Genomic DNA, 15732 nt, shown 5'->3' on the forward strand with positions numbered 1-15732 from the left:
TGCAAGCTACAATCCAAACTCTTAGCACATATGTAGGAGGAGCAATTGCTGCCATTTGGGGTTCATGAAACTTGTCCATATCCTTTTACAAATGGTAAAAATGCTTGGGCAAGCAATATGGATTCAATTGAATTTCAATTCATATCTTTGTGAAAGGGTTGTCATCAATTACCAAAAAGGGGGGAGATTGAAAGCTCTAGTTTGGTTTTGGTGAATTGATGAAACCCTAAGTGCTAACCTAATTTATCAAGTGATCATGAGATAGGTAGCACATTCCAAGTGGTGAAGAAAATGAAGATCATAGCATGATGATGATGATGCCATGATGATGATCAAGTGCTTGGACTTGGAAAGAAGAAAGAGAAAAACAAAAAGCTCAAGGCAAAGGTATAAACCATAGGAGCTATTTTGTTTTGGTGATCAAGACATTTAGAGAGTGTGATCACATTTAGGTTTGATAGCCATACTATTAAGAGGGGTGATACTCGTAATCGGTATGCGGTTATCAAAGTGCCACTATATGCTCTAACTCATTGCATATGCATTTAGGATCTAGTGGAATGCTAACACCTTTGAAAATGTTTGTGAAAATATGCTAACACATGAGCACAAGGTGATACACTTGGTGGTTAGCACATTTGAGCAAGGGTGAAGAAGTTAGAGGTGAAAAGGAGTAAGTCTTGCTGGTCACTGAGTGACCGGACACTGGTCTCAGAGGGACCAGCACGTCCGGTCAAGTGTGGCAGCAAAGACGCTGGCGTTGGTCAAATGATCGGACGCTGAGTCTTGGACTAACCGGACGCTGTGGTCCAGGGTTTGGTCCTATTGTTGGGCAGTGCAGAGGAAAGTCACTGAGTGACCGAACGCTTGCTGGGTCCGGTCAAAGAAAATCGTTTCTGGAACCTTACTGGAAACGACCGGACGTTGGAGGCTAAGCGTCTGGTCAGTTTGTGCACAGCGTTCAGTCAATAGATAACCATTGAAATCTGATGAACAAGTATTTGAAGCAGGGGACACGTGGCGTGAATCACATGACCGGACACTGAGGGCCAATGTCCGGTCGATTAGACCGGAGCGTCTAGTCACCCTGCGTTGTGCCCAGTGAAGGGGTACAATGGCTCTATTTTGTGGGGGCTTCTATTTAAGCCCTATGGCCGGTTGAAGCTCACACCTTTGGTCATTTTCATTGACATAGCAACCTTGTGAGCTTAGCCAAAGCTCTCCCACTCATCTCCATCATTGATTCATCATCTTTGTGAGATTGGGAGTAAATCCAAGTGCATTGCTTGAGTGATTACATCTAGAGGCACTTGGTGTTCATGTTTCGCTGCGGGATTCACTTGTTACTCTTGGTGGTTGCTGCCACCTAGACGGCTTGGAGCAGCGAGGATCGTCAAGTGGAGGTTGGTGATTGTCTCTAGCTCCGATTATGGTGATTGTGAGGGGTTCTTGACCTTTCTCCGGTGGAGAGCCAAAATGTACTCTAGTGAATTGCTCGTGGCTTGTGTGATCCTCATCTTGTGTTGGTTGTGCGGCACCCTATTGAGGGTTTGGCGTGTGAAGCCAATTAGCGCGTGAACCTCCAAGTGAGTGAATCACCACAACGAGGACTAGCTTGCCGGCAAGCAAGTGAACCTTGGTAAAAAATCATTGTGTTCATCATTGATTCCGAGGTGATTGGTCTTCATTGTTATTCATCCTTGTGATTGATTGGCTCTCTGCTCTACATGGCGGTATAACTATCTTGCTCATACTCTTTACATTTACCGCAAACTAGTTGTCAAGCTCTTTAGTATAGCAAGTTGTGAGAGCTTGTTCACTTGGTTGGTGTGGCTCTTTAGTTAGCTTTTGAGAGCACACTAACATAGGGTAGTGTCATAGATATTGTGTTAATAGATACTATCTAACTAGAATTGTGGTAGGTGGCTTGTATTTTGAGTAGGCTAGCGCAACATTCACTTCGCCTCATAATTGTCTAACAATTTTGTTAAGTGTTGTTGTAGAAATTTTATTAGGCTATTCACCCCCCTCTAGCCATTAGGACCTTTCACCCGCCTTGACCAAGTGGAGACCGGTGGGTACACGGTGGAGATTGCCGGCGGCGAGGTCTCCGGTGATGGGAACGACACCTATGTGACCCCTACGACCTGGCACATCTACCTATGGGCTCAAACGGACGGATTAGGGCTAGGGGTGTGGCAGAACCACCTGAAATAACACACTTTTGGAGGCACTTGTCTTCCACTAGACACTAAGCACCTTAAAAGTTATCTACTTTGGATAGCTCCATCGAGCACACCCCACGGGTGAACTCGAATCAATCCATGTTTTACCTCCAGAATTCAATAATGAGTACGAGCTTATAATACTTAGTTCATTTCATACAACAAGAGTTCTAGGAAAATATTTATTATAATACTAGGGTTCAGAGTGCGATAATTAAATAGCAGAATGAAAATAAACATCTAGCGGAAATGATACAAGGATCCATCTATGCCCACCATAAGAATCCTCCACATAAGAGCTACTCCTCAAGTTGCACCTGCAATAGGGTAAAATAAACCCTAAGTACACAATATACTCGCAAGACTTACCTGACTAGTGGGAATAGTTTCCCGACTCCAAGAGATATGATAGACAATATGGGTTTGTTGATTTCTTTTTGTTTACGAAAAGCATTACTAGAAGTACGTCCTTAAGGTCAAATTTTATTAGCAGTCATGATTACTTAATTAGCTAACCATTCTAGGTAAGCACCTATTCTACTTCCCAGAAAGGGTTGAGCAATCAGAACCAATTTACCATCTTTCATATTCCAGTTCTTACTACGGTGCTAGACCATAGCCATATCATACCGTCTCACAGAAACAGCAATTCGCGAACCAATGTATCCCAGTTGGGTACCCCAAAACACACGCCCCATTTGTACCCTAGGCACAAACAAGACCAACACATTCCACTCCTATCATAGGGTCCAGGTCCCCATCCAAACTTGGACTCTAAGCCCCCACACTTGAGACCCTGTCTCAATATGGAGCTTAGACCTCCACCTATCTTCATCTCCAATCAGTCGGTCTGGAAAGAGCTAGAACCCACGATAAGAGCGTAACGAGCCTTCCTGCTCCCATAAGCAAGTATGTGCTCAGGATAATAAGTCTGTGATCTAACTATCATCCACAGCAATGGACGGTCTTTAATCGACATGGACAGAGAAAATAGTGTAACCAAGCTAAGCCATGTGGCCACGGGACACAACTCGTTACACCCACCAATACCCATACCATATCCCTACCTAGTCTCCATTTTCCTTTCATCATTTTATCATAAGAGTAATTATAATAATCACCTATTATGAGTAACGGCAGGTTACTCACGCTACCAATAACCTAAGCATAGCAGCTACTCAAACCTGTACTAGTAGGACTCATAGGATAGTTATATATATGCAGGTGGTTTTCATAAGATTTCTGTAACATAAATGCACATAACATATATATACAATGATTATAAAAAATAAGGGGTTATGCACCGGGGCTTGCCTTGGGTAGGCACGATGTCAGCTGAGTCAGTCAGTGGTGGCTCCAGGACCTCCTCCTACACAAGAATCTCCTCCTCATACTCCTCGATGATCTCCTCGAACTCATGATCATCTATGGTCACTATCTCCACTAACTCGTTCTCTATATACATGCGATGATGATGCAACAACTTAGCATTTAGGCAACAACAACTCTTAAAATAAGAATACGCATACCAAGCTACTAAGCTAGCTCTAATGACTAAGATACAAAGCTAACTATCATCTTCATCAAGCAAGATATTGAGTTCAACTAACAAGCACCTAGTTTCACAATTCAATGGTATGCCTTTATTTTTATTAAAGATTTAATGTATATTTAAACATAGAACATTTAACTATCCTAATGTTTAGTCTAGTCTAAGGCCACAAAAATTATAGTGAGCACATAATAATACAATAAAGCTATGATAAAAAATTCGGGATTAAAGCTATCACCAATTTACCACAAAAATTCCTACAATAATTATCCTAATAATATTAAACACTTTCAAGTGATTTAATAGACCTTAGTACCAACATAGATATGTATGAACTGACTATACTAATAGGTAAATCATAATTTTAGGAACCTAACAAAATTTGTTTTGTAATTTTTAGACACCTATACGAATTTATATTAATTATACAAATCTAGCTCAAAAATTAAATTAGAAAACCATTACTAATTTCCTAGGAAAAAGAAAAATGAATCTCCCGCGTGGCCCACACGTGCGCTGGCGCTTTTGCAAAATAGACCTCGCACTATTCCCAAATTACAACTAAGTCCTAACGCTATTCTCCCTCTCTCAAACCTTCTCACTTAACCCCCTGGCTTTCCTGGAATTCCCCCGCGTGCACCCCCGGCGACTCAGCGCATGGCGGCGCGGTGGGCGGTGACACGGTGTGGCCGCGCCAGCCACCTGGGACCTGTGCCGACCCTCCTAACGGGTTGGTCACCATCTCCGACCCGAGCAGCTACGCTAAGCGGCGGTGCGGGGAGACATGACTTGCTGGGGAAGGCTGCAGCAGCATGCGGCCATCCACGATAGCGCACGCCACTGTTTCGGTGAGCTGGGGCAGCTACAGACCTAATTGGTTAGCGCGCGAGCATCAGGAGGCTATCGTGGACCAGACCAAGGTGACGGTTAGAGCGGAGGATGATAGAGAAGGGCTGGCCATGTACGACCGAGCTGTGCGGCGGCGCACCACGGCGACATAGACGCGTCAGCGATGACAAGGAGGCGGTAGAGGCTCGACTATGGCATGCAGGGCAAAGATGGAATGGAGGCGAATTTAGTGGTGCATAGGAATTGGCTCAGGGTGAAGTGATGGAGGGCTACCCTCAGCCATGGCCGAGCACATCCTTATTGACATGGCGGCAGGGAAAGTTCCAAATTGGAGCTTGGCCATGCACGGTTCAAGGCTGGGTGGGGTCAGGCAGCGAGAGGACTTGATGATGAAGCCATGGATACGCTGAATTGAATGGAGGTGATTGCTCGATGCTTAATTTGATGGCGTGGCTCAACGGTGGCAGTAGATAGAGAGAGAGAGTCGGGGCATGATAGGTGGGCTTAGCTTGGGCTTGCCTTGGCGGGACACGGTCGACGTGATCATGGAGGCACATGCGTAGACGCTATGGACAAGCGCGCATGTCCATGACCGGCATGGCCCACGCAGCGCAGTGCCATAAATGGCAAGGTGACAGTGAACTCAGCCACATGCACATGGCAGTGACGGCCTCAAACCGGGCCAGCAGTAGCACAGAGGTGTAGAGAGAAGCGCGGACGTGATGGTGAGGCAATGGTAGCGGTTGCGGCTGTGTCTTGGCGGGGCCGATGACAGTACCGCTTGGCTGCGTAAGTAGCAGTAGCGGCTCCACGCACCAAAGGCTAGTGGCGGCCAGGCCACAGCTAGGACAGGCAGTCGTGGCCAGCCACATGCGGTAGCCTACCGCGCGACCAACGTGTGACGCCATGCGGCCAAGCATGGTGATCGCGCTCACCCAGCGAACCAGCCCGAGAACATGTCGTGCATGAATTTTAAAGCGTCTATAAAAACTAAACGACTGTTCTAGGAATCAAACCACCTTTACCATGCTCAAGAGGGCTTTTCAAGCTACCAACTCGAGCTAAAATACGACACCATTTCTTAACTTGATTTCACAAAATAAATTCCTAAACATGGCATTGTCTTGCTTTCTTGAATTTTGATTCCAAGTTACATTTCTAGGCTATCAAAAATGTTAGCTAATGATGTTATTTTTCTACAGTAAGAATTTCATTGTCATCTACAAAGTTCATATTCTAAACTTTATTTAAGTGCCACATATATGTTCTATAGTATTTTTGTTCAATAAAAATTAGTTTTAAACCCTACTTGATATACATGGGTTATGGAATAGCCTCTCATTTAGCATTTTTATTGATCATATTAGGTTCCAAAAAATTTATCCACACATTCCATCATATGCATTATCATATAAACATGATGCTCATGACATGGTTTAGTAAATTTGTTTAGGGCATAACACCGAGGGTGTTACAAGGGGTGTGCGCAGTCGCGGCCATGGTGGCTCGATGGCGTATGGAACGGCGGTGCGGCGACGGTTGCACTGCTTCGATGTGAGACCAGCTTGGGCAAGGTTTGCTAGGGCACGGGGAGGCTCACCATGATTCGCGCGCCTTGGCGGTTGAAGTGGAGGCGGCACAGAGCGTGCTGCCGATGGTGAGGACGAGTGCGGCGGCGTGAACCTAGCGTCGCGGAGGCGTTCCGACGCGTCTGGAGCTCTACAGTCAAAACAAAGGGGCCGATCATGACTACGACATCAAGGCGACGCTAGAGCAAAAGATGGAAAGAAGGGAGATGCTCTATAGAGGGCTAGCCATGACGGAGGGGTGCGCGGCGGCGCTCTAGACGGTGGGGGAGAAGACGACGGCTCTCGGCTGACTTCGGTGGAGAGGGACAGCGTGAGTGGGCTCAGCAGACGCGCAAGGGTGAGGCGAGGCTATGGGTGTGGGCAATCAAGCTGAGGTGGAACGACGGCGACGAAATTCACCGGCGGAGTGGAGATGGTCGGCGGCGGCGCAAGAGAGGGAAAAGAGGAGGGGTGCCGGCGACGTCGCGTTATAACGGACGCGGGCAAAGCACCTGGGTGTCCAGCTTCTGCTTGAGCATTGCCATGTGAACAACTGGGTGTCCGCGTGCGCTTAGGTGGCTAATGAGGGCGGTGGCAGACCACCGACGGCGAGCAGGCACACTGCCTCCTGTCGATCACTGTTCACCGACTGAAACTCCTTTTTCTCCTCTCTTGTTCTCCCAATTCTGTGCAACAACTTGATCATCGCCAAGAATAAAAGTTGTTCACCTATACGTGATCTCCATCTTTGCTTAAAACACCCACCCCAAAAGATCAAGGGTTTTGAAGTTTCTGATTGGAGAAGAGGGACACTTTGAAACAGCCAAACTGAACTTTCAGTTAGGTTTTGAAACTGTTTAAGGCAGCATCTTGGAGCAATTAATTAAATGTTAAACATCTATCAAGCTTAACAACTAATTACACAGTAACAAAGATCAAGTATCACATGAAGCAATACAACAAAAGTTTGATAATTTTTATTTATGAAAAATCATCTAATAAATCACCAAATATTGAACCCAACACTATTTTTCGGGGACTTAGGCAGAATTGACTAAGTTTGAGAAATAGCACTGGATTCAACTTGGGGGCTCAAATTTAAATATATTTGATTTAGAAACATCATCAACCTTTGATTCTATATGAAAGCACACATATTGTACTACTAAGTTTATTTTAACAAAATTTTAATCGTTTAAGCAAATTCACACATATATAGGGCCTGTTCGGTTGGTATTAAAGCCGGCTGATAAGTCGGCTGAAGTTGTTTTGTTGTGAGAGAAAAATACTGTAGATTCTAGCTGATAAGCCGGCTAATAAGTTCAAACGAACAGGCCCATAAAATTCACAAAACCTTAATCGATATTGTTGTTAACATTTCATGCAACACTTGGAACATCATATATGAAACATATAAATACCATGATTATGCTTGATGATGCTCATGATCAAAATTTTATTTGGTGTTTAACATCGGGGATGTTACATACATCTAATGAGAGGCTGAGAAAATTAGAACATAGATTAATACATGACTTCTTACAAACTACTCCATTCGTTCTAAATTATAAGATGTTTTGGCTTTTTTAGATACATTGCTTTTAATATGTATCTAGACATAGTGTATATCTATGTGCATAACAAAAGCTAGGTATCTATCTAGAAAAGCCAAAACGTCTTATAATTTGGAACGGATTGAGTATTAAACTCCTAGACACGCTAGACTTTGCACGTCCTTAAAAGCGTATCCTTGACCATTACTAGTTTAGTTCCAAAATAAATAAATATCTAGAGATGTTCTAAATTAAACCATTTTAAACTTAACTAAATTATAGATAAAGTAATAATGGCTGTGACATTAAATTAATATCAACACCTACAACTTATACATTTGGAACATAAACATCACCAATGCTTGTAGTTTTATGGTTTGATCAATTCTTTTATTGTATAAAAAGTGCTCGATACCCAGGAAAGTTTCATTTTTCCGGAATGTATTCTAATTTTTTGTCTAATTCTTCTTCTGATGAGTAACGAGTATATAAAGTTATAACATATTTTGGACTTCATCACTTTTATCTTTGTTATGGTAGTTAGAGTTGTTTGACACGATTTCTCTTTAAATGCTCCTGAAGAGAAGCTATTTTTTATAGTTTCGACTCCTAAGGCTCGTTTAGATTGAAACTTTTTTCAACCTGATGAATAGTACCATTTTCGTTTTATTTGGTAAATATTGTCCAATCGTGGACCAACTAGGCTCAAAAGATTCATCTCGTAATTTTCAACTAAACTGTGTAATTAGTTATTTTTTTTACCTACATTTAATACTCTATGCAAGCGGCTAAAAATTGATGTGATAGAGAGAGAGTGAAAAAACTTGGAACTTTGATGGGATCTAAACAAGGCGCTACTTCATCTTAAAATATTTGATATGACTCTTTTATAGCTTCGACTATTTTTTATAGCTTCGACTCCTACTTCCTCTCGAAGCCGGAGCTGAACCGTGCCACACAAGCCCACCATAGGGTGGCCGGTCACGTATGAGTTGTGACAGACAGATCACTCACCAAATCACCATTACCGGCCCATCACAGACGTGGCCCATTCGTCATAGAAGAACGCCTCAATTTACCAAATCAACCCCCAAGAAAACCTGCAAATCAACCTCCGTATCTCTACGAGTACGCCACCCAGTTGCTTCTCTCCAACTCCTCACGCTTCTTCAGCGCCGGCTCCATCCCTCTCCTACACTGACCTTCTCCTCCACATCTCCCGCAACCGCAAGCAACCACTGATCCAGCCCGTTCCGCCTCCCGGTAAGCTCGGCTCCCATTCAATCCTGGTTCCCGCGATTTCCTTCATGCTAGGGTTTGGTCGGGATCGGCGTTCGTTTTCCCCCAATTTCGGTGAATTTTCCCTTCTTTTTAATATACTGTTTTTTTTTTTCATTCTCGGGGGTGGATAGGCGAATGGTGACGAACCAGGAGGCGGAGGCGGCAGCGCCGGGGGCAGGGGCGACGGTGGACCCGATGCGGCTGGCGTCGCGGTGGCGATCCCAGGCGGAGTGGGCCTGCGCGGCGGAGGAGCTGGAGGCTGAGCCGGCGCCGTCCGAGCTCAACACCGTCAACAGCTCGGGACTCTTCTCCGTCGTCTCTACCGACAAGTTGTCCGTGAAATACCTCGGCAGCCATCACCACGGCCACGACGTCGGTGTCGTGCAGGCCGACCGCCCCGCGCCCACGCGCCGGGCCGTGTACTACTTCGAGATGAGCGTCAGGAACGCGGGATACAAGGGGCAGACATCCATCGGGTTCACGAACGAGAGCTTCAAGATGAGGCGACAACCGGGGTGAGGACCCTTGCCTTGCTGCCCTGTTTTTTCTGATTAGTTAGGATTTACGTTTTCTGCTCTGTCATTTATCATGAAAGCCTGGGATGTAATTTCCGATAATTGCATCACTTGTATAAATTCGTGTACAATTTGTTCCGGAAATCTACAAATGTTAGTTAAGTGACCATGATTGGCTATTTGTCGCTAAGGTCTTTTTCATGCTATAGCTAAATTTCTAATTGTAAGCTTAAAGGGGCTGTCCTCGCAGACTGTCAGACTATTTCTGATTTATGGAATTTCTGTAGGTTAACTATAAAGACCCCTTCTCTTCTTTCCTTTACATTTCAAGCTGACCTCATATTGTAAATGCTAGTGTTTATGTGGCTAGTTGATTTTCTCTCTCTCAAATTTATCCTTTGTGCCCTTTGTTCTTTCTAGTTGGGAGTCAAACAGTTGTGGATACCATGGTGATGATGGCCAGCTTTACGTGGGTCAAGGGAAAGGTCAAGCATTTGGGCCAAAATTCACATCTGGTGACATAATTGGCGCTGGCATCAACTACTTGTCACAAGAATTTTTCTTCACGTAAGTTTGTGAGTTCTTAGTAAACTGATGGTGTTTGCTTGTTTGACTGGCTATTATAACCTTCTAGGGCATTTTTCCCCCTTGGCTGAACATAGGATTATCAATATATTTGTATGGCACTTTGCCATAAACCTTTCTAGCTTTGCAAACATTCTTATCAGTACATCTGTAGAATGTCAAATCTTGAATTTAGGAAAAGAATCGAGTATTTGTATATGCACCTGGCACCACTCTTTGGCTCTTTGCTAGTTTCGACATGCCAATGCCATTCTTTTTTATGTTCAGGTTGGAATGTGCTGTATTCTTATTTTTGTTTCTTTCTCTTGAGGCTTTTACCTTATGCCCTTTAGATTTCAGAACATATTGCTGCACTGTGATCTAATTACACGCAGCATCTTGCAGGAAAAATGGAGCTCAGGTTGGATCCATTCCAAAAGAAATTAAAGGCCCACTATATCCTACCATTGCAGTTCATAGTCAGGGTGAAGAGTAAGCTGACACTTCCTTTAGTTGCTTAGGTGACATATAATTGCTATTTGGAGTAAGTTGTGTTTCACCCCAACCTGAGTTACAGAAACATCTGGCGGACTTGGATAGTAATACCTGTGCCAAAATGCAATTTACTCATTTGTCTTTTGCATGTTATATGATGGTTTTCCCTTCTAGCACGGCGTATAAAGTCACAAGTCATACGCCTCAATAGTAACACAAGTTAATTACTCCCTGTTTAATTCTTAGACATAACTTTATCAATGATTGATTCTTGGATTTGTAGGTTCACATATAAAGATATAGTGAGTCAACTGTTGAATTGATGATTTATGTTGGAATGTAAAGTCCTACCTAAAGAAGTTATGTCATATGTGGTGTTCAGAATTTGCTGCACTATCTGTGATAGCTTTTTTTATAACACCCCCCCCCCCCCTCCCCCAATTCCAAATTGTAAGACGCTTTGGCTTTCCTAGATACATAGCTTTTGTTACGCACTTAGATATACACTATGTCTAGATACATTGTAAAAATAATATATCTAGAAAAGTCAAAATGTCATAATTTGGAATGGAGGGAGTATATAAGTTATATCTATACCTTTTCATTTTCATCCTCATTGTGGGTTGTGATCTCTAGTCTACTCCAAGTTGCTTAGGACTCTGTTGTTGTTACAGGTTGACTGTAAACTTTGGAAAAGAACCATTCTGTTTTGACATTGAGGTGAGACAAGATGTTTATTCTAGATGTTTTTGTTCATCTACCTTTCCTCACTTAGCTACATCAAAATGTTCTAATTTTTCCTGTTGCAACTGAAAGCCCTTATTGATGGCACTAGCTGTATATATCAATAATACTCTTCTGCATCTATGGCACATGCTTCACTTTCTATTAGAATTACTCATCAGATTTTTGGTAAATGTGGCTGCATTATCAAATTAAATACATTTGACAGGAATTTTGATCTCATGCACCCTTTAGTGTGTTGTTGGCCAACCACCACAAAAATATTATGACACTAAAATGCAATTGATTTTTCCTTTATGGTTAACAGTTGCAACTGTAGCTCTTTCTTTACATAACCACATAGCGAGTTAATGTGGAAGATGTGGATATAGTGATCATATATTACTGGCTTTATCCCATTTACTGAACACTAATTCACAAATGTTCTGGTGTGCTCTGTCAGCAGCTTTTGCAATTGATGTGTTTTGCTTCTATTGGCAGGGTTATATTTTTGAAGAGAAAATGAGGCAGCAATCAGTGTCTGATAAATTGAACTTGGAGCCAGACATCAGTCATTGGTATTGCCGATACTCACTTCTTGTCTACTTCATTGCTTACCGTCTCCACATCTTGATTTCCATGTTACCTTATTTATAGGTTCTATTAAAATTTTTAATTACTGGTTTATTGCATTCCATGGGTCCTCCATTTACTGGTTTTCGAAATCCATTCTTTGTTGCCTTATCTTATGTATACTCACCATGAACTTGTGACAGGATTGTCCGTTCATATCTCCTACATTATGGATACCAAGATACATTAAATGCTTTTGATATGGCAAATGCAACTGATCCCCCCACCAATCGCCAAAATGGTCATGCAGAACCTCCCGAAATGTATGGTCTTAGCCACAGAAAATTTTTGCGTCAGGTGAGCTTAGAAACTCAATGCAACTGATTGTTGAATTCATTTCTCTGTATCTTAGGTATCATCTCCGTGAATTCAGTGGATACTTTGTAAAAGTTACACAGAACTTTTTTTCCTCGAACAAAAATAGTTCCAGTTCCTCATGATTGATGCATGGGAAACTTTGTGTGAAGTATCTTTATTGTGGTTACTGTTTATACGTTTTATGGGGGTGATCTGACTTTTGTTTGTTTTTACTACCAATCAATTTGGTTTGATAGTTCTATATTTTGGAATTTTAAATTTGCATGTGTGTGAGCTCATTAGCTGTCACTTTCTATTCTCACAGAAAAGTGACAGCTGGTCTTTGCTCTCAGCTGCCTTGCAAGCTTGAGCTCTTTTATCTTTGGTTGTGCAGCGCAAATATGTTGTAGTAATACATTCCACTGTATCTTGCAAATGCAGCTGGATATTGATTTGATATTGCCCTCTCTTGATTTTTTTGGCCTCTGGTATGGCTTTTGCCTTCTGAAAACAGTTTATTTTATTTGATAAAGCTTATCATGAGTGGAGATATCGACTCTACATTCAAAAGACTTGGGGAGTGGTATCCACAAGTGATAAAGGTATACTCTACATTCTTGTGGTTGATTTAATTTACCATCGCCCTGTTATTTCCAGGAAAAAATATGACAGATATTATCTCTCAAATAATCTTCCGAGCTTGTTGTCGGTGTTTTCGGACCACCGACGAGTAAATGTGTATTTGCGCGTTTGGCTCGGAGGACACAAGGGTTTATACTGGTTCGGGCAGAACGTCTATACGTCTAGTTTGTTGCTGCTCGTGTTACCGGCACTTGGTTTGCAGTAGGGGTCACAAACAGGCGAGAGAGGGAAAGGATCCCAAGTCTCTGGTGAAAGGAGTGAACGGGTGCTGAGAGCTCGATCGCTGCTCAGTCGTGTGCTCGTGTCGTGCTCGTGTTTTTATCTCGTGGTTCGGTCTCGTGCGGATCTGGATCCCCCTTCATGGGGCGCCCTGCTTCCCCTTTTATAGGTGAAGGGAAAGCGTGGGTTACAGCGGAGGAAAGGGAGAAGAATGAGAGAGAGAAGAAGGCATCCAGGATCGTCGGGTCCTTCTTCTCCTTCATGCGGGTCCCGCCGATCCTGTAGATGACAATAGGGACGGCTCCACGTCGCGGCCCTGTTTGTCACTGGCGCCATGTGCAGGCGTCATCTGCCGGTCATGGCGTTCCATTCTGTCTCAGCGGACGTTATGGTGAACTGACGCGCTTGTTAGCGTTCGTACGAGGGTTAGGCAGAACAGCACCAGCACGCCCAACGCTGTTCTTGATGTGAATCCTCGGGTATGGCCCGTCATGGCCACGGGTTACATCGAGGCATGCCAGTCTCTCCCCTGGTGTCAGAGTTTTGACCTAGACCCATACGCTTGGACCTAGAGTTGTTGGCGGCGGTATGGGTCCCTGTCGGACGAGACGGAACCCGCGTCCTTGGGGTCGGGCGAGACGGAAACCGCGGCCTCGAGGTCGGGCGAGACGGAGCCCGCGGCCTAGGGTCGGGCGAGACGGAGCCCGCGGCCTCGAGGTCGGGCGAGACGAAGCCCGCGGCCTATGGGTCGGGCGAGACGGAGCCCGCGGCCTAGGGGTCGGGCGAGACGGAGTCCGCAGCCTCAGGCGAGACCCCCGCGGCCTCGAGGTCAGGCGAGACGGGGCCCGCACCCAAGGGGTCGGGCGAGACGGAGCACGAACCCAAGGGGTTGGGCGAGACGGAGCCCGCGGCCTCGAGGTCGGGCGAGACGGAGTCCGCGGCCTTGGGCGAGACCCCCGCGGCCTCGAGGTCGGGCGAGACGGAGCCCGCACCAAGGAGTTGGGCGAGACGGAGGACGAACCCAAGGGGTCGGGCGAGACGGAGCACGCGGTCTCGAGGTCGGGCGAGACGGAGTCCGCGGCCTTAGGCGAGACCCCCGCGGCCTCGAGGTCGGGCGAGGCGGAGCCCGCAGCCTTGGGGTCGGGCGAGACTTTTTAATACGTCTTGCCCCATTCGGGGAAGTCAGCGTGGGCGCTAACTTTCTTGCTTTGGGTATTCCTAATATCGATACCCGACACTTGTGTTACGATTAATGTTTTCGTCATACTTTCAGTCCTGTTTTCCTGAAGAACTTAGTTATAATCTCCTTGTGTTCTAAGAAAGAATTTCTTTCTTTTGCAGGATGAGAAATCGGTTATTTGCTTCCTACTCCATTCTCAAAGATTCATAGAATATATCAGGGTAATTACCTGAATATTCAAATTTCAATTCCTGCGCTTCATAGATCACACCACTTCATTATAGGCTGAATGGATTGTACGCCACTTCATTGCTGCATTGCATATCAACTAATATTTATATTCTTTCTCTAATGCATTAGGCTGAACAACTGGAGGATGCTGTGAAATATGGTCGTGCTAACCTGGCAAGCTTCTTGACACACAAAGCTTTTGAGGGACTGCTGAAGGTAATGCCATTTGTTTTTTTTTTCTTGTTGGCTTTCTTTTGTTCTGTTGTATGCATTGTGCTTTACATTAGCAATGTTCTTGTAAAATCTGTTTGTTGAAATGAAATCTTCTTAACTTGGTGTGTTTACAATTTCAATGAGCTTAAGCGCTTTGTATTGATGAGCTAAATAGAGAATTAGCTGTTTTCTGCAGGATAGTGTGGCCCTACTTGCGTATGAGAAGCCTGCGGAATCATGCATTGGATACCTGATGGACTCTCCCCAGCGTGAATTTGTGGCGGACGCAGTGAACGCAGCTGTCCTGTCGACGAACCCCACCATGAAGGACCCTGAGAACTGCCTTTACTCGTGTCTCGAGAGGTTACTAAGGCAGCTCACAGTTTGTAGCTTTGAGCGGCGTGCATTCAACAACGACCAAGGAGATGCATTCTTACTCCACAAAGAAGTGCAGAATTATGAAAGGTCCAGGCGCTCATAGGCATTATCAGGTTTGATGCGCATCTGAGAAGTAAACTCAGATGCTAGACTTCCAACTCCTGTTTGAAGGATCATGGCAAGCACAGATCCTTCCCTTTGAAGGTCTGCAGCGCCCCTCAACTTTGGCAAGGGTGAACACCGAATTGCACAGACAGAGTTCAGGCGTCTCGGAAGGTGTTATATCCTCCCTGTAATCAGAAAACTCAATGAGATACGGCCAACGTTTCAGTTTCCCTAATTTGTTGGTTGGCTAATATGCTGTTTGACATTGTGAATGCTGAAAAGTAAAGACCCTTGGTACAGTATCTTTGTATCATGTCTCATGCGACATTTATCTACAGGATGGCTTGAGTGCTGCGCTATAAAAAAAATTGGTCACGGGGTCACGTAGGAGGCAGGACCAAGCCGGATAGGTCCGCTGCTGGCTTGGTTTGGTGACAGCGGGTAGCTATCACGTGTTATAACAATCAGGTTCGTTGATTTCAGGTGCTCAAAATCCAAGTTTCCTAGTA

The 15732-nt window shown here is 44.5% G+C and overlaps 1 protein-coding gene across 2 annotated transcripts; it reads left to right on the plus strand.

The window, feature by feature from the left end:
* Positions 1-8854: 8854 nt before the first annotated feature.
* Positions 8855-15522, plus strand: LOC136534145 (ran-binding protein M homolog). 2 transcript variants are annotated; one of them, XM_066526612.1, is made up of 11 exons: positions 8855-9010; positions 9160-9543; positions 9964-10110; positions 10513-10599; positions 11277-11322; positions 11827-11903; positions 12102-12255; positions 12789-12857; positions 14458-14517; positions 14657-14743; positions 14937-15522. In XM_066526612.1, exons 2-11 carry the CDS (start codon positions 9164-9166, stop codon positions 15219-15221), a joined length of 1392 nt encoding a protein of 463 aa, XP_066382709.1. In that variant the 5' UTR covers positions 8855-9010; positions 9160-9163; the 3' UTR covers positions 15222-15522. The 2 variants fall into 2 exon arrangements, with proteins under 2 accessions (XP_066382709.1, XP_066382710.1); XM_066526613.1 differs by lacking the exon at positions 12789-12857.
* Positions 15523-15732: the final 210 nt, after the last annotated feature.

Source organism: Miscanthus floridulus, unplaced genomic scaffold, assembly GCF_019320115.1.
Source record: "Miscanthus floridulus cultivar M001 unplaced genomic scaffold, ASM1932011v1 os_1572_1_2, whole genome shotgun sequence".
In the NCBI taxonomy this organism is placed as follows: domain Eukaryota; kingdom Viridiplantae; phylum Streptophyta; class Magnoliopsida; order Poales; family Poaceae; genus Miscanthus; species Miscanthus floridulus.

Coding starts and splice junctions, on each gene's coding strand:
- LOC136534145 (XM_066526612.1), top strand. CDS start 9,164: ATGGTGACGAACCAGGAGGCGGAGGCGGCAGCGCCGGGGGCAGGGGCG. Junction 10,111..10,512: donor TCACAAGAATTTTTCTTCAC/GTAAGTTTGTGA, acceptor AGCATCTTGCAG/GAAAAATGGAGCTCAGGTTG. Junction 10,600..11,276: donor GTTCATAGTCAGGGTGAAGA/GTAAGCTGACAC, acceptor TTGTTGTTACAG/GTTGACTGTAAACTTTGGAA.